Source organism: Chanodichthys erythropterus, chromosome 8 (assembly GCF_024489055.1).
Source record: "Chanodichthys erythropterus isolate Z2021 chromosome 8, ASM2448905v1, whole genome shotgun sequence".
NCBI classification, from domain to species: Eukaryota; Metazoa; Chordata; class Actinopteri; order Cypriniformes; family Xenocyprididae; genus Chanodichthys; species Chanodichthys erythropterus.
This window is the reverse complement of record NC_090228.1, coordinates 46,986,055-47,005,801: the sequence shown is the minus strand read 5'-3', so window position 1 is coordinate 47,005,801 and position 19,747 is coordinate 46,986,055. Positions and strand designations below refer to the sequence as shown.

The following is a 19,747-nucleotide window of genomic DNA, read 5'->3' as shown; positions in this document are numbered from 1 at the left end:
TACAGAATAATGAATATTAATATATGAGCAAGGAGAAAAGTACAACAAACTCCCAAGCACAAGGGAGAAATGCGAAAGAATATTTAATAGGGCTAATAATAGGCTACTTTGATTATGTTTACGAGCACTGCAGTCTCAAAATCAGTCTTTTGTCTATTAGAATAATCGTGTCGTCGCGTTCAGATAGGCTACACCACTGTATCAGTGTCCAGTTTGCACATATAATTCATTTGAGGAAGACTTGATGAAATATGTGTGCATAACTACACCGTGCTGGTTAATGTTTGGTGCAGGAGAATGTGTGAACTAAAAACTTTAAACACGGATACTTTATTCTGTATGAGCTATGATCCACGTGGCTAGCAGGGATGGAAATTAGCACCCGCCACCAGCCAAATGCGGGTGATTTTGTGTTGTGGCGGGTAAACTCGCTTCACCTACCGGCCACTGTGGCGGGTAAATAAAAATAGCATACTTTTTCACCTGGACGGCGGACAGTTTTAGAGGAGGCACACCTTCAAAAAAATGCTGGCGGCAAGAGCGTCAAAGTGACAGGAAGTCAAGTCAAGTCAAGTCAAATTTATTTATATAGCGCTTTTACAATTGGTAATTGTTTCAAAGCAGCTTTACATATTAGAAGCACAGAAAAAAGGGAAGTGGTTAAAAATAAGCTGTACAACAAGCGTGGTAATATGTAACATATACAAGATGGTGGTACATTAAGCCAATGTCGGCTGACTCCCAGGGGTGGAAAAAACCCCCTAGGAGAAAAACCCAGCGTGCTAACACTGGGAAAAAAGTCCTAGGAGGGAAAAAACCCCTTGGAAGATATATATAATATATGTAAATGGATATGGAGATCAAAATCTGAATTATACATTTTATTATAGAGATTAAAAATAGATTATATATAAATATATGTAAGCGGATACGGGGATTAAAAATCAGAATAATAGATGCAGCCAGAACTGGATCTGTAGGCCCATTGTCTCCTGGGCTACATTGTAGGCAGGTCCAGACACAGGTTCTCCATCTGATCTGGATACGGCCTGGATCCAGCACCCGGCAAACCTCAGGATAAGCAGAGAGACAGATATTAGCGTAGATGCCATTCTTATTCTGATGTACAGGTATATCTAGTGTTATAGGAAATGTTCTCGGTTCCGGCCGACCTAAGTATTGCAGCGTAACAATCCTTTAACGGATTTGAAAAATGTTAGTGTATTGATAATGTGTTATGTGTATGCAAGAGCAAAGAGATGTGTTTTTAGTCTAGATTTAAACTGACAGAGTGTGTCTGCTTCCCGAACAATGCTAGGAAGATTGTTCCAGAGTTTAGGTGCTAAATAGGAAAAGGATCTGCCGCCTTCAGTTGATTTTGATATTCTGGGTATTATCAACTGGCCTGAATTCTGAGATCGCAATAAACGTGAAGGACTATAATGCATTAAGAGCTCGCTTAGGTACTGGGGAGCTAAACCATTTAAAGCTTTATAAGTAAGTAGCAAGATTTTAAAATCTATACGATGTTTAATAGGGAGCCAATGTAATGTTGACAGAACTGGGCTAATATGGTCATACTTTCTGGTTCTAGTAAGAACTCTAGCTGCCGCATTTTGGACCAACTGTAGTCTGTTTAAAAGCCGAGCAGAACAACCACCCAGTAGAGCGTTACAATAATCTAGTCTTGAGGTCATGAATGCATGAACCAACTGTTCCGCATTTGTCATTGAGAGCATATGTCGTAATTTAGATATATTTTTTAGATGGAAGAATGCGGTTTTACAGATACTAGAAACATGACTTTCAAATGAAAGATTGGTATCAAAGAGCACACCCAGGTTCCTAACTGAGGACGAAGGTTTAATGGAGCACCCGTCAAGTGTTAGAGAGTATTCAAGGTTTTTTCGTGAGGAAGTTTTTGGTCCAAAGATTAGGATATCAGTTTTTTCTGAATTTAATAATAAGAAATTTCTTGTCATCCAGTTTTTAATGTCAGCTATGCATTCTGTTAGTTTTGTGAATTTGTAGGTTTCGTCAGGGCGCGAGGAAATATAGAGCTGAGTATCGTCAGCGTAGCAGTGAAAACTAACACCATGCTTCCTAATTATCTGTCCTAAGGGCAGCATGTACAGAGTGAAAAGCAACGGTCCTAGTACTGAGCCTTGTGGTACTCCATATTGAACCTGTGATCGATACGACATCTCTTCATTAACTACTACAGACTGATAACGGTCAGATAAGTACGATTTGAACCATGCCAAAGCAGTTCCACTAATGCCAATATAGTTTTCAAGTCTTTTTAAAAGAATGTTGTGATCGATAGTGTCAAAAGCAGCACTGAGATCTAATAACACTAATAGAGAAATACAGCCACGATCGGATGATAAGAGTAGATCGTTTGTAACTCTAACGAGAGCAGTCTCAGTACTATGGTATGGTCTAAATCCTGACTGGAAATCCTCACAGATTCCATTTCTTTCTAAAAAGGAGCACAGTTGTGTTGAAACTGCCTTTTCTAGTATCTTTGACAGAAAAGGTAGATTCGAGATTGGCCTGTAATTTACTAAATCTCTCGGATCTAGTTGAGGTTTTTTAATAAGAGGTTTAATAATAGCCTGCTTAAAGGTTTTTGGCACGTATCCTAGTGTTAAGGATGAATTAATTATATCAAGAAGTGGACCTACGACCTCTGGAAGCATTTCTTTCAGTAGTTTAGTCGGCATTGGGTCTAACATACATGTCGTTGATTTTGATGATTTGATAAGTTTAGATAATTCTTCCTCTCCTATAGCGGCGAATGATTCTAGTTTTACCTCAGGGACACTACAGTGCACTGTCTGAAGCGAAACTGTAGACGGTTGCATGTTTATAATTTTCTCTCTAATATTATCAATCTTGCAAGTAAAGAAGTTCATAAAGTCATTACTGCTGTGCTCTATGGAAACATCAGCAGTTGAATCTCTGTTTCTAGTTAATTTAGCCACTGTGTCAAATAAATACCTAGGATTATGTTTGTTTTCTATTAAGAGATTTGAAAAATAAGTAGATCTAGTATTTCTTATAGCCGTTCTGTACTCAATCATTTTTTCTTTCCACGAAAGGCGAAAAACTTCTAGTTTTGTTTTCTTCCAACTACGTTCAGCTTTTCTCACAGCTCGTTTTAGAGCCCGAGTGTGCTCATCATACCACGGCGTTGGATTAGTTTCCTTAATCTTCTTTAGACGTAAAGGAGTGACTGCATCTAATGTGCTGGAAAAGAGAGAGCCAATAGTTTCTGTTGCAGCATCGAGTTCTTCTAAGTTGTCAGGTATACTAAGGCGATGAAACTGCTCGGGGAGATTATTTATAAAGCAATCTTTAGTGGTAGACGTGATGGTTCTACAATATTTATGGCTGGGTGGTGGTTTTGTAGCCTTGGCTAATTGTATTATACACGAGACTAAATAATGATCTGATATATCATCGCTCTGCTGTAGAATTTCAACAGCATCAATATCAATTCCATGCGACAGTATTAGATCTAGGGTATGATTACGACAATGAGTGGGTCCTGACACGTGTTGTCTAACTCCAATAGAGTTTAAAATGTCTGCAAATGCCAATCCAAATGCGTCTTTGTTATTATCTACATGGATATTAAAATCACCAACAACAAGGACTTTATCCGCAGCCAGTACTAACTCTGATAGAAAATCAGCAAATTCTTTGATAAAGTCAGTATGGTGCCCTGGTGGCCTGTATACAGTAGCCAGCACAAATGTCAACTTACATAATGTTACATAAAGCACCATCACTTCAAAGGAATTATATTTGAAATTCTTTTGAATGATTCTGAATATATTACTATAAATTACAGCAACACCTCCCCCTTTGCCTTTCTGTCGAGGATTGTGTCGATAATCATAACCTTGAGGACTAGATTCATTTAAAGTAATGTAATCGTCTGGTTTTAGCCAGGTTTCTGTCAAACACAGCAAGTCTAGTTTATTGTCTGTGATAATTTCATTTACAATAAGTGCTTTTGAAGAAATAGATCTAATATTCAGTAACCCAAGCTTTATCATTTGTTTATCTGATTTATCTGTGATTTTCATTTTTTGAACATCAATTAAATTTTTACCCTTAAAAGGTTTCGGAAATTTTTTGTATTTACTAGTTCGAGGTACAGACACAGTCTCTATGTGATAATATCTAGGTGTAAGTGTTTCTATGTGCTGTGAATTATCTGAGTTCTGTGACGTGAGGCGGCTAGCAGACGGTCGGTTTAGCCAGTTTGTCTGCGTCCTGATCTGGGCCCTGGTTTGTCATGTTTCAGCTCTAAGACTATTTGCCAAATTTCTAGATAGAAGAGCAGCACCATCCCGGGAGGGATGAATACCATCTCTTTTCAACAGATCAGGTCTGCCCCAAAAGCTTTTCCAATTGTCTATGAAACCTATATTATTCTGCGGACACCACTTAGACAGCCAGCCATTGAGTGATGATAACCTGCTAACTATCTCATCACTCCGACGAACAGGAAGAGGGCCAGAACAAATTACTTCTGCTGACATTGAATTTGCGAGTTCACACACCTCTTTAATGTTAATTTTAGTGATCTCTGACTGGCGAAGTCGAACATCATTTGTGCCGACGTGGATAATGATTTTAGAATATTTACGTTTAGCATTAGCCAGCACTTTTAAATTTGCTTTGATGTCAGGTGCTCTGGCCCCCGGCAAACATGTGACTATGGTGGCTGGTGTCTCTATTTTCACGTTCCGTGTAATAGAATCGCCAATAACTAGGGCACTTTCAACAGGATTCTCAGTGGGTGCGTCACTGAGTGGGGAGAACCTGTTTGATGTTCTAATCGGAACGGAAGAGTGGTGTTTGTTCTTGCCATTATGCCGTCTCACAGTCACCCAGTTAGCCTGCTGCGTGGCTTCTACAACCGGAACCGAATGTGCAGTGTTTACTAGGCTAGTCGCATCCAAAGCAGTATCTAAGGCCCTTTCATTCTCACTATCCTCAATTAAAGTTTGGATGCGTGTCTCTAATTCTGAGATTCTCTCTGTCAGCCTGACAATATCCCTGCATTTATCACATGTGTAAGTCTCACTGCTGACAGAAAGAGCTAAGCTGTACATGTTGCATTTAATACACATGATAATCGTCGGACATGACTGACCGTGTGTTTGATGAACGCCGTCCGAAAAACTGCAACGCACACGGGACTCGCTGGCTGGATGTCTCGGTCGCTTGCCGGTGCCTGGGGCAAGGGTGATGTGCGGGACGCTGTGCCTCGCGGTGGATCGATGAATGCCGGGCAGCAACGTCTCCACAGCTTCCCGATCTGGCGAGGACAGATCAGAATAACATACATCGGATAAATCCGCCATTAAATCGACAAGGAAGGTTGGTTTAGAGGAAAAAAGAAAGTAGACGGTAGCTAGCGGGCTATGGCTAACACTAGGTGATTACGCTGGTGGATTGCTAGTAATAAATCGTTCCGTTTAGTAATACTATGCAATAGGTTAAGTAATCTAGTGAAAAATAAGAAAGTTATATTATGTGAATAGGAATAAAGAGAAGGATTTAGGATAAACTCCACGAAGCTCCGAGCGTAGGTCAGACAGCAGGCAGCAGCGTTGAGCGTCGAGCAGTCTCTCTCTCGGAGTCAACTATAGTCTCGTCTGGTCACTGTGATTTTGCCAAGTGGAAGTCATTCATTTTCAATGTGAGCCGGCGGCGAGCTCCGGCGAGCGCGGCGCGTCTTGGACGGTGAAAGCATCGAGGAGAGTTGAAGTCAGGTCAACTTTATGGTAATGAGCTATGACGCGGTTCGGCGGCAACCAATCCGAATGTACAGGTCCTCGCTTGAGAGGATTCCGATTGGTTGCCGCAGTTAGTTTACAACGAGACAAGTCTGACAATGTTCTGCTCGGTATGTTGTCAACACGCTTCTGAAGATGCTAAAACTAATAGTTTCATTGTTGGGACTAAAAACCTAAAACTGGAAGCCATAAAAGACCACGAATCATCCAAATGCCACATCCAGGTAAAAAAGAGAGCACAGGGAAAAGCAGCCCCGCAGAATACGGCTGCCATGAAGGCACTTACCAGCCTGAAGATGGCCCAGTTGGAAAAGATGATAATACTGTTGAGGAATGCCCACGCAATCGCGAAAAAAGGAAGGCCATTTCAAGATTACGAATGTCTTTTTTTTGTCTATGAAATGTTGAATAGTAGATTTTAGATTAAATGCTGAATAAGGTCAGAAGAATATAGCGCCCATGTAACTAATGTCAGTTAGCTAGGCTAGTTTATATGCATAAAGTAGCCTATAACGTTAGTGCTATGGTACGATATTTACTTCTGACTTTACTTTTCATTGTTTATTTTTCCATTTTCATTTTATAGATTAGATGAGAACATGCTCAGCCTGGTTGACCTCATTCTCACCGTACCAGCCTCTACTGCAGACTGTGAAAGAGGCTTCAATCAAATGAAGTTAGTGAAAAGTGACTGGAGGTCCCGTCTTACATCAAGAAGCCTCTGTGACCTACTGACTGTCCAGCTATCCAGTCCCTCTATTGAGAATTATGACCCCACCCCTGCTATCCAGCTCTGGCATCAGGCTAGCATCTGGCCTAGAAGGCCACAGTTCATGGAGGGGAAGAAGAACACTCAGGAAAGCACCTCTGAAACTTCAGAATCTAATTCTGATGAGCAGGAGTAAATTGGACTGGGAGTGGAGAGGATGGGTGGAGGAATGTTAGTTTTTTGTTTAATCTGCCCTACTCATTTAATGAAATGTATATCAGTTCATGGTTTGTGTGTGTATAAGAGAGAAAGAGAAAATGTCAGTATTTCATTGAGACTTGAGATTAAATAAACTGCTTAAGTATTGTAGATCTTGTAGTATTAATTTTCACATGCAGTTACACATTGTCGGTTAAAAACAAGAAAGTGGCTGGTAAAAACATTGAGTGGCTGGTAGATTTTGAAATCCACCAGCCACAGTGGCCGGTGGACAAAAAAGTTCATTTCCATCCCTGGTGGCTAGTGTTTTTAAACTCACCACGGAGCTCCGCGCTGAAACTGATCATATGCGCGCTCCGCGTGTATATCATAATAACAATCGTATTTTTCATGTGTTCGTATTCAAACTCCAGTTCTGACTGGATCACGAGCAAAATACAAACAACACTCATGTGCTGCTGTGCTGGGGGAAACAGCCTACGGCTCGCGTGTTTGAACGCAGCTAGAGCAGGCAGAGGAGAATGAGCCGCACTTTTGTGACATTTGAATTCTCTGCTGTAATGCGATCTCACGCGAACATATTTTCCATTTGTGCTGGTAGATTACAGCAAAACAATCCACATGCACACAAACCTCTGCTCTGGTCGCGTCGCAGGAAAACACATTGTGTTGTAGCACTGAGGAAACAAACACCAACGATATGTCTCTGAATGACAAGAGACCGAGGCGAGAAAAGTGATACTTCCTCATGCATTATACTGCAATTATAATCTTATGCATACTACAGTGCAGTGATTGGATTGAATGAGCTTTATGTCATGAATATATGTCGAGAATCTACGTCAGCATGTTCGAAAGTACACGATGACGTCAGATTTTGTGACGTTACTCCGACTCAGCTTTTCAAACAGGAAGACAGAAATCGCTCTGAAAAATGCAAAAATAACTATTTTTCACTTATGAATAACATTAATGAGTACCTTTAGTGTTTTCAATGATGTGCAGCCTATACATATCTGATTACATCTCAAAAAAAGTGTTTTGGGGTTTCATGACCCTTTAAATAAAACATCCTCGATGACGTATGCAGCCTACACTCAAAAAAATGATACGTTGGATTTACTTAATTTTATGTCAACAGGTTCCACATAACTTGGTTATGTTGCATTTAATTAACATTTATTTCAATTAAATTTATTACATAATGTTAACTCAATGCCATTTAGTTGAATCAGGTTAACAATTTTAATTTTGTCCAAAACCATTAAGTTTAATTAACATAATATTAATATCAAACAGAAGTTAGATTACAAGTAATCCAGTTTAATTGATTAGTTTATTTAGTGGATTTTCACAACTTTTACAACCAATCAATCACAGAAAGCATTCGCTCACTGCCGACACTACATTCAAACAGCTGCATGCGTTTAATATTGTTAGAAACCATTGATGCTTTTGGGAAACACAGCCCTGAACAATTCTTAACAGCAGACAGAACAACATAATATGTTTGAGTTATTTCAAAACAAACAAAATTAAATAGTAGCCTACATAGTTTTTGCAATTACATGTGTTTAAATTGAACATCAAACGTTCATATTGATGTTCTGTTCTGTAACTACACTGTTAGAATACAAAGTTTCCATTTTATGGGTGCAACAGCCTGTCACTGGCATCCCTTATGAAACTGAACCATTACTACTGTGACCATAGTTCAGCTAAGCCTATAGTATTTGTAGATTTCCATGGTTACCACTACAAAAACATTTTAACCATGTGTAAACAAAAATATAATCTAAAAAATTGCAATTAAGGCATGTCAAAATACCTTTCATATATAATGTTAAGTGGGTACCATTACCCATTTTACTCATAGTAATTCAATAATTTAAGGACTTAAATTATTGATAATTTAATAACTTAAATTCAGATTAGAGGTATCGTATCGGTATCGATATTGGTGATTTTGGACTTGAAAGTATTGGTATCGTATCGAAAACAAAATAAGTGGTATCACCCATCCCTATAGTTAGGTGTTGTTAGGAGCCAGAAGATGTTTTTATTCCAGCTATGACATACCCAAAATATGTTTTTTAATATTTATAATATTTTTATTATTAAACCAACTTTAATTGTTGTTAGCAGGTCCTCAACACAAAAACTATTAACATAACAGGAACTTTTAAATACCAACACAATAGAAAGTAAACATAAAAAGTCTCTCCATTTTCTCATGTTGCTAAAAACTGCTTATAATAACACTTGATTTCAACATTTACCCTCCCAGATCAGCCCATTTGCAAAGCATGATGGAAAGTGAAAGTCCTGTTTGATTGAGTCGTGGTTGAGTATACTTAATTGAAACATGTTATTGTAATATGAAAACATCACGTTAAAGGATTAGTTCACTTTCAAATGAAAATTTCCTGATAATTTACTCACCCCCATGTCATTCAAGATGTCCATGTTCTTCTCCCTTCAGTCGAAAAGAAATTTAAGGTTTTTGATGAAAACATTCTAGGATTTTTCTCCATATAGTGGACTTCAAACACAGACCCTTATTTCTCGTCTGGGATCATGTAGAACACTTTGAAGCTGCACTGAAACTGTAATTTTGATCTTTAACCATTTAGAGGCCATTGAAGTCCACTATATGGAGAAAAATCCTGGAATGTTTTCATCAAAAACCATAATTTCTTTTCGACTGAAGAAAGAAGGACATGAACATCTTGGATGACATGGGGGTGAGTAAATTATCAGGCAAATTTAAAGTGAAGTAATCCTTTAAGTCAAAAAGTAATCGATTCAAGTCAATTTAACATGAAGCAATTAAATTTGAACCAGAAACCTAATACAATGGTGTTGAATTAAAATAAGTTGCATCAAGAAATCATTTTTTTTGAGTGTAAATGCTGGGACGCAGCAAGCTCCAGCAATCTCCAGCTGGCCTCTTGTTAACTTGCACAAAAGTGATCTTTCGTCATTTTGGACTTTTCAGATTGCATAAAATTGTATTATATTCTGTAAAACCTCTAGAATTATGTAATAAACTTCAGTCATTATTAAAGTAAGTAATATATAAGAATTTGACATGACAGTATTAAAGGTTAGTTATTTTAGTTATTTTATGTATATGTGGTGGGGAGGTGTGAAAAAGATAAGTGACTTGATTAAAGAACAAAATTAGTCATTTTTATTAAATAATTTTCCATTTATAATAAATAGCGTATTATTATTACTTTTATTATAATATAATTTTTCCCCCTTTGGACAGTAACTTTGTTTCTGTCAATAATAACATATTAGTAATAATACAAACCCAATTCCAAAAAAGTTGGGACACTGTACAAATTGTGAATAAAAACAGAATGCAATTGCAGAAAATGCAGAAGTTTCAAATTTCAATATTTTATTCAGAATACAACATAGATGACATATCAAATGTTTAAACTGAGAAAATGTATGATTTTAAGGGAAAAATAAGTTGATTTTAAATTTCGTGGCATCAACACATCTCAAAAAAGTGGGGACAAGGCCATGTTTACCACTGTGTGGCATCTCCTCTTCTTTTTATAACAGTCTGCAAACATCTGGGGACTGAGGAGACAAGTTGCTCAAGTTTAGGAATAGGAATGTTGTCCCATTCTTGTCTAATACCGGCTTCTAGTTGCTCAACTGTCTTAGGTCTTCTTTGTCGCATCTTCCTCTTTATGATGCGCCAAATGTTTTCTATGGGTGAAAGATCTGGACTGCAAGCTGGCCATTTCAGTACCCAGATCCTTCTTCTACGCAGCCATGATGTTGTAATTGATGCAGTATGTGGTCTGGCATTGTCATGTTGGAAAATGCAAGGTCTTCCCTGAAAGAGCCAACGTCTGGATGGGAGCATATGTTGTTCTAGAACTTGGATATACCTTTCAGCATTGATGGTGCCTTTCCAGATGTGTAAGCTGCCCATGCCACACGCACTCATGCAACCCCATACCATCAGAGATGCAGGCTTCTGAACTGAGCGCTGATAACAACTTGGGTTGTCCTTGTCCTCTTTAGTCCGGATGACATGGCGTCCCAGTTTTTCAAAAAGAATTTCAAATTTTGATTCGTCTGACCACAGAACAGTTTTCCACTTTGCCACAGTCCATTTTAAATGAGCCTTGGCCCAGAGAAAACGCCTGCGCTACTGGATCATGTTTAGATATGGCTTCTTTTTTGACCTATAGAGTTTTAGCTGGCAACGGCGAATGGCACGGTGGATTGTGTTCACCGACAATGTTTTCTGGAAGTATTCCTGAGCCCATGTTGTGATTTCCATTACAGTAGCATTCCTCTATGTGATGCAGTGCCGTCTAAGGGCCCGAAGATCATGGGCATCCAGTATGGTTTTCCGGCCTTGACCCTTACGCACAGAGATTGTTCCAGATTCTCTTAATCTTTGGATGATATTATGCACTGTAGATGATGATAACTTCAAACTCTGCAATTTTTCTCTGAGAAACTCCTTTCTGATGTTGCTCCACTATTTTTGGCCGCAGCATTGGGGGAATTGGTGATCCTCTGCCCATCTTGACTTCTGAGAGACACTGCCACTCTGAGAGGCTCTTTTTATACCCAATCATGTTGCCAATTGACCTAATAAGTTGCATTGGTCCTCCAGCTGTTCCTTATATGTAAATGTAACTTTTCCGGCCTCTTATTGCTACCTGTCCCAACTTTTTTGGAATCTGTAGCTCTCAACATTTGATATGTTATCTATATTCTATTGTGAATAAAATATAAGTTTATGAGATTTGTAAATTATTGCATTCTTTTTTTATTCACAATTTGTACAGTGTCCCAACTTTTTTGGAATCGGGTTTGTACCACACTAATAATAAATTTAAGAGTACAACTAAAAAATGAAAACAAACAATGAGGCTAAATTGGTAAACAAGTCACTTATTCATCTTATGAAAGAATGAAATGAATTAATGGAAAAGTAAAAAAGAAAATTGGATGTAGGGGATATGGTTCTATCCATTGGTTGTTGATCGGACGGAGGTGGATCTGGATTGCAGTCGATTGTAATAAAAAAAGAGGGGTTTATGAGGACAAAATGACTCAAGAATTTCTTACCAGATAGAAGTCTATTGTTTTCATTAGAAGACAAATTTTGAATTTACATTTTAGAAATAAGCTCAAAAGTTTTAAAATATGAAACACATGGATGAATTGTTCACTATGAGATCAATAATCATTTCATGGCAAATTTAAACATCAAATATGTCTAAATCCGACACTATGGTTTGGGAGAATTGAGTCACACTATGAGATCATCTGGTGAAAGCGCATGCACACGGTTTGACTCATTTCTTTTTTCCTCTATTAGTGCTCAGCTTTCTGAAACTAGAAACATGCAACTCCTTAATTGTCTAGTCCTGCTTTAAAATACAATCATTCTGAAAGGTCTTCCAAACAATGAACAGGTTTTCTTCTTAAACTGAGGTTACACAAAACCCTCAATAATAAAATGTACATGGTTGTTTCAATCTCTTTAAAATGCTCACCATTAAATTGACTATATTCTTTTTTAGCGTTTAATTTTGATTGGGGCGTACTCAGTGTGCTCAGCTGGGTCACTCTCTATGTGAGCTGGTGTGGCGGCAGTTTTAACATGGACTACAGCAGAATACGTCACGTCATCCTGGAGAAAGAGGAAAAGATGGGGTGATTGCTGGCACAGTATTCAATAAGTTAAGTAACTATTGTGCAATAGTGAGTTTGTGCTGACCTGATTATCTTGTTCTCTATTTAGTTCTTCTTCATCCCTGGTCACCGTTTTCATATTTCTGCCTCCTACAACATAAAACATTTTAGCCAGAATGTTTTAATGTCATCAGAGAAATTCATCTAAATGTTGGTTTCAAGAGTATACAGCTCCATTAGCTGGTCATTTACGAGTATATCTGTAAAGAACATGTGATTGTGTTCACGTACCTCTGTATCTCCAGTAGATTAATGCCAGTAATGCCAGTAATAGCACTGAGAGAATCACCCCCAACAAAATGAAAACATCTGTTGAGAAAACAGAAATACATGACAAATGCATTCTTGTTTTCAAATTTAGTACAAATATTACACAATTTGATATAATAAAAGCTGCACGCACAATTAAATGTACACTATTTAACTGCTGGTTAGAAACAAAACTGCATGCACGCAGTTGAACTTTGTGTAAATTGCATTGCGTAAGAACATTGTTGTGGTTGTATTTTGGCTCTGCGTGACTGTGCAAATTAATATGATCCTTTACAACAGATAATGCTTTACAATGAACTCTGTTAAGAGAGCTACATATTGCAATTTATCTGTTCAATAAAATACCTAACTTTACTTGTTGAGTAATAAAAACGGCATCACCTCATTGCTTTTATAACATTTCAAATCCGAAAAGCCAAGCTCATGTTGATTCTCATTCTGTTACGAGCTCTGTCACATTCTCTTTTTGCCAGCAGACTCTTCTGTTCTATTCCTCTGAGGTTAGAGATTTAGTGTGCTCCATGTCAAACTTTCTCCCTGGTAGTGATAACTAACCAATGCCACTACCGTACATGTGTCAAACTACATATAAAGTGAGCATTTCTTTACAAAGACAGCTATAAATGTGTTTTTATAAGTTGGTCATTTATAAACTTGATAGTGTTGAAAGTTTGTTAAAGGGTCATGAAACCCCCCTGTTTTACCCTGGTCGTTCACACCTCAAAGATCAAAAAAGTCTGTTAAAATGGGCATGTGAAGCTCTGGAAAAGTGGGAGTGTAGAGGGGAGAAGAGGTGTACAACATTCTCATATATACGTAAATAAATAAATAAAAGCCTTGTGTTATCCATTACTGCACACAAATTAGGTAAGCTTTGTGTTTTACATGATCTGCCGTGTGCACATTTTACAAGACGGCAAACTTGGCGAAAAAAGCCAGTAAACGGGTTTGATTTGGGTATGCTACAGCCTATCTCTGTGTAATAACTAAAATAATGTTTATCATATTTTCTGGCTGGTTTACTTTAGTTTTTTTATAATACACCATACTTTAACCCAAACTGAATAATTAAAAACAAGTTTAAATGGGTAAATCTTCTATAATTATTTTTGATTCTTAATTTTCTTTTCTGTCATACTCAAATTCTTGTTAAAACATATTAGACATAATTATTCTGTGCATTTTGAACATATTTTGTGTGAAATCATATTTATTTTGTTCATCAAAAGTGTGCTTTCACTTTAATTGAGCGTCAGCAGAGCAGCAAAAATAGACTCGGCACCGAAACCCTCGCTTCACTGCTGCTCACGTGACACTCCTGCTGCCTGTGTGAATGCATCTGTTGGTTAACATGCATGCCGAAAAAAATATGTACTGCTTACGCTTGCAGTGTGAAACAGGCGTTAAACTGCAATACATTGACTGGCCGCTAGGGACAGGCTCCAAAAGAGAGCAGAATCTCATTGACCCCCATGTTAAAATGCCCAACTTTACAGCAGAAAAAAAACAATTACAGCTGGTACAAAATGTGAATTTGGTCTATACAGCTAATTTTGCCCTTCATGACAACTCTAAAGGTGATGATACACGTGGCAACTTTTTGAGCAATGTTGCCGTCAGAGAGGAGCAAATCTATTGTCAACCCAATAAATACTTTATTATAAACACTTGTTAGGAACTTTATTTCAACTTTTCAAATATTTGCTTCATTTTTATTAAAAATAAATGCCTTTCCGATCTGATTTGTGATAGGAAAAGGGAGAAGAGCGAGTTCAGCAAAAGGCGGATTTGAACCTGCGTTGATCGCATCAAAAGCTACATTCATGTGCCATACGCCCTTCAGCCTACAATCTACTACAGACGTTAAACAGATCTCGACTTTTTAGTATTTAACTGAAAACATTCAATGGCTTAATCACAGCTTACACGCATTACATTGGACAGTTGTTGGTATTTTAAGCAATATATGAGGTAAATTCCCTGTTTTGGGTTGACACATGACAACTTACTAGTGTAAAAAGATATAAGTTCACACTCCTTTTCTCCACTCCTCTGCTGCTGAGAGGCCGCCATCTTGTTTGAATTGTTTCTGAAATCTCAGAACCGGTCACGTGATCAGCTGCTAACATTCTGATTGGAGGATCTCAAAAAAATTAGCCACGACCGATTTAACGTATCCAGACATATATTTGTTGCTCATTCTCAATGGGAAAGTGCCCAAGGAACATTGCCCGGCAACATTGTTCAAAAAGTTGCCCCATGTATCATCACCTTAAGGGGGGTGATTTTTCTTTTTTTTATAACTCATACTTTTAAATATATGAAGCCTTAAAGTTCTGCATAATTAAGGGCGTGGTCACTTGAGTGACAGGCGCAATTGCCACTGCTGTCTGTCACCTCAGCTAATTCCAGCTGCTGAATTTGGCATCTCTGCTGTGTTTGTGCTTTTTTCGGGATTATTTTATACAATTAAAAAATTATAATATATACAATTATAAAATAATATGGTTTGCTGCATTAATAGTTGAGACTCAAGATTTGCATCTGTGTAGATCTGCACGCATGCGGAAGATAAACAGAACACATTGTTGGATCGTGGCATTGGCTAAAAGTTTTGTTCACCAGATTTACTACAGTGACAATGGCGGGAGGATATACAATGGATATTATAACTAAAACTGCTGCATTTTGAAAAATTATACTTTGTATAATCAAAGCTCAATTGTTGTGAGATATATGCGATCATATACAGTTTTACAACATAAACGCTGCTCAGGTTGCATAATTTCTTGGAAAACGATGATGGAGAGCAGATCATTCAGAAGAAATGTGATGCAAACAATGGATAATATATCAGTATTTCATGGATTTAATGCTATTGTGGACAAAAAGTACTATTTTCAATGGACACTCGTGGACATTTTACAGATTGGATTCATCTCGCAATCACTATTTCATTACAAAGGTATGAAGTCTCGTTTTGATTTTGCATATTATTCTTAGACAAATTACAATAGGTTGTTTGCAATCATGTGGTTCTGGTGTCTCACGAAATTCTGGTGGAGGGCAAGCAGTGAAAATTAGAATGGAAGAGATGGGGAAAAGTCCTTTCTTTCTTGGTTTAGAAAGGTATAAACAGAAAATCACAACATATGTTGGACGCGATCCTTAAGTTATGAAGAGGAGCGACTTTTCTGCTGAATTAAAAGACTTTCCTCCCATCGAGGAGGCAGATATAGAGGATGTGAAGCTGCCGTCATGCCGCGTTCAGTTCTAGTCTGGGTTCGTTTATACCGTGCTGCCTTTCTACTAGTGAAGTTAGGGCAATATTTTGATTTTCTGTCGTGATTGTGAAAAATGTCACCATTGCAGGTCATTTATGCTGAATCGAGAATTGTAATAGGAACTCGCGATATCGTTCGTGGAAAAAATGGACGGTAATACAAGTTTCGCCTTGGTTGAGAAGGTGAGGGAAGACGACTAGCAAATGTAATAATGTCACTAAATAAACCCACTGCCTTTCACATACTTTGCTGAGTTTTGTATTTGGTTTTTGTGTAATAATTAACATTATGTTTTAGAGTATGATCATTTGGCTTGTGAATGATTATAACTTGCACACAGCCACTTCAAAACTGTTCACGAGCTTCTATGGGTTTGATTTTGGTTGTCATTGGTTGAAATAAATACAAACAAAAATACAGCATGACTGTGTCCTGAACGTGACCCTCCGATTCTCCTCACTGGTCATATGGGAAAGTGAATATTTACAAAAACAACATTAAAACTAGTTACATTTACATGCTTCCAACAAATAAATGGATCGACTTCTGTCAGCTTGTTGAACACATTTATTTTATTTTCTACCATACGATGGTTGACGCAGCAGTGCATGACACTGTTCTCATGGTAACCAGATCAACATTGTGAACAGAAAACTACAAAACTGAAGTGAAAATACCAAATTATAATCAAATAGGATAAAATATCTTCTCCTCCCTGCAAACGATAACATGAAGAATGTGAATATTTAACCAAGTCAAAAAGGTAAGCAGGTATCCATATTCATTTAAGTATCAGCAGACGTAAAACGCTATAAAAGGTGACAACTTTTAAAGTTAAAAAACGTAATAAGTTATGTAAACGATATAAACACCTTCTGGGTTCTTGATTTTATCGATTTGAGCATCCATAAATGACGCAAAACATGCAAATTTTGAGTTTTTGATAGGATTCCTATATAGAAACATCACTCCCTGCCCTCCAGACTCATTCGCGCTGCTGCTGTGACGTCATGTGCAAACAACCTATTACTGGTGCTGGAGCATCTGTATTGTAAAAAAGACATCGTAGATTGACCTTTAGAACTTTCTAATGATATAACTTATCTTTATAAATAAATTTTAGATATTATCTAAGATGGATAGATAGCTCCTTTGCCTGTTAACATGATCGAGCTAGGCGGGCGTGGTTTCAGTAATCAGGCATCTCAGTTCCAACCATGTCCCGCCTCTTTGCCCATTTTCAGTTATCCGGGAGTGACGCCCTGCCAAGATGGCAACAGCCTCATTTTCGCTTTAAAAAATGCTCTTCAGAAATCCATCCAGACAGTTATAAAATATAAACACTTATAACAGGCTTACCATAGTGAATCAGGGTAAGACAGAAACACTTTTTGTAAGGGTTGATGATGTATTGACCCATTATTTAAATTTAGCAAATTTATTTAAAAAAAAAAGTTACATAAGGAACTTTTAAAAATGATGAAAGATAATGATAAAATATTGTAATTGTGGTATAATGAAAATGACTTACATTGAGATGTGTCGTGTGGTTGTTGAGGTGGTTCAAGTTCTTGTATTTGGTGTGAAGGTTGAAGTGCTGATAAACTGATGGATGTATGGATGTGTGGATTCTCTGTCCCGAGAGTAACTGTATGGATGTGTGGTTTCTCTGTCCCGAGAGTAACTGTCAATGATAATATAACAATGCAAACGGCATGTCATCCTACAAGTTTACCTCATTCCTCTACATATTTAGATTCTACATAAAATCAGTAGTAATGATGATCAAAGTAACATCAACAGAACAAAACTACCTTCAACACGAAGTCTGTAGGAGACTTTTTGAAATGAGACAGAACAATAATAGTCTCCTTCGTCCTCTGCGGTCAGTGCTGATATGTGTAGAGAGAGATTTCCTGGAGATGTTTGATTCAACAGTTTGACTCTGTTCTTGTGCCTCTCAATCTTTTCATTTGGGTAAATTTCTTTATAAGCTTTTTCTACATAATACATCCATTGTATCTGTTCAGGTTTAGCCAGTAGTTCAGAGCATGAGCAGGGCAGAACCACAGACTCTCCTGAATATCCAGTCACCGCATTCACTGCCTCTGTGTTCTGGACCAAATCACAGCCTAAAAAATATTAATACAAGAAAAAAAGCCATGAATGAGCCACATTGTAGTAAGAACAAGTGAAACTCAAAGGTCAATGAATGTACAATTTAAAGTCTGTCACTGGTTCTCCAAATTTCTTAGTTTATTTTTTTCATTTTCAAATAAATTTTGTAAAAAGAACAATTGAATGTCTATTCCTGAGCTGTCAATCATGTCTAACAAGAGCGATTCATATTTCTAGAAGAAGCATCACTTACCCTTCACTGTTAAATGAATGGATGTATATTGTTTAGTCTCACACCTATAGTACCCTTGATCTTCCTGTCTGAGGTCAGAAATGAGAAGAGACAGATTTTGTGGAGAACTTTCATTAAACAGCACACGTCTGCCGCTGTACTCCTCATCCTCTAATACTTTAATCCATTGTTCTTTGCCATCAAACTGCCATGTGAATGTGTTGACTGTAGACTGAGGATGAGCGCAGGAGCAGGGCAGCACCACTGATCCACCTGTGTATCCTGTTATTTCTATTGTCTGCCGCTCATTTGAAAGAATACAGCCTGCAAACAAGAGAGTTTGTCAAAAACTTACAAATGAGCTTTACTGGAATATATAATAATCAGGAAAAAGCTGAGAAGAGTTTCAGGTTTGTGTTCATGAGCAGCACTTTATTGTGTTTATTAGATCTCACAGTAATTCTCTTCTTTGAACGAACTGGACATTTAATATCAACAATTTAATTTCTGAAGGATTTTTGATCAGAAACTTGTAGTTTAACACAATGTAAGTTATGTTAATGTAAATTAACTTGATTTTGAAAATGTTGTGAGGGCCTTTATTCAAACCTTAGCGACTTTTAATGAACATAGAAAGACAATGTTGTTTTATTTATTTTTCTTTCATTGGACCCACTTTATATTAAGTGGCCTAACTATAAGTACATTGTACTTATTTTTTTAATTTATTTTTTTGATTTAAGTACATAGTAGTTAAGGCCACTTAATATAAAGTGGGACTCTTTCATTTGTGTAGACAAATACAATATTTATTTCATTCTTAAGGGATTCAAAGACAATTTCAGTTTGAATATCTCTGCAATTGACAAATTAATTCAATGTTCTGCACATGTGAATAGACACAGTCCTATCTTAGGAAAATTACAAAACAAAAATTTCTTAAAAGATGCTTTTTTTTTTTTTTTTAGATATGTTTTAATTTTTAAACTGATGTTTTAAATAACTACGACTACATCACACTGATCTCACACCAGCTCCTCATAAATTAAAATATAAATCAATAAAAGTCTGAACTTACCAGAACTAAATTGAATCATAAAGAAGAAAAGATATAAATGGTCCCTCATGTCTGGTTCTCACTCACTAATGGCACGACTCTGTTTTGTGTGGGCTGTCTTTTTTTCTTTTCTTTTTTTTCCTGTTCCTGTTAGCTCTTACTTTTCTGAAACTTCAACTTCCTGTTTCATGATACATCTCTGTATTTTTTCATATTTAACCAAATAATCAAACAGAATAATAATGGTGGTGTGGGGTCAAATATTCTTTAAATAAATCATCAAATGAGTCAATA

The 19,747-nt window shown here is 37.2% G+C and overlaps 1 protein-coding gene across 1 annotated transcript; it reads right to left on the bottom strand.

Annotated features, from left to right (window-relative positions):
• Nucleotides 1-3,508: 3,508 nt before the first annotated feature.
• On the bottom strand, nt 3,509-19,528 carry LOC137024091 (polymeric immunoglobulin receptor-like). Its single transcript, XM_067391253.1, has 8 exons — nt 19,475-19,528; nt 18,418-18,720; nt 17,861-18,178; nt 17,578-17,730; nt 12,721-12,798; nt 12,515-12,579; nt 12,291-12,427; nt 3,509-5,338 (listed from the first exon to the last, which is right to left on the bottom strand). Exons 1-7 carry the CDS (start codon nt 19,521-19,523, stop codon nt 12,314-12,316), a joined length of 1,080 nt encoding a protein of 359 aa, XP_067247354.1. The 5' UTR covers nt 19,524-19,528; the 3' UTR covers nt 3,509-5,338; nt 12,291-12,313.
• Between the last annotated feature and the right edge of the window lie 219 nt (nt 19,529-19,747).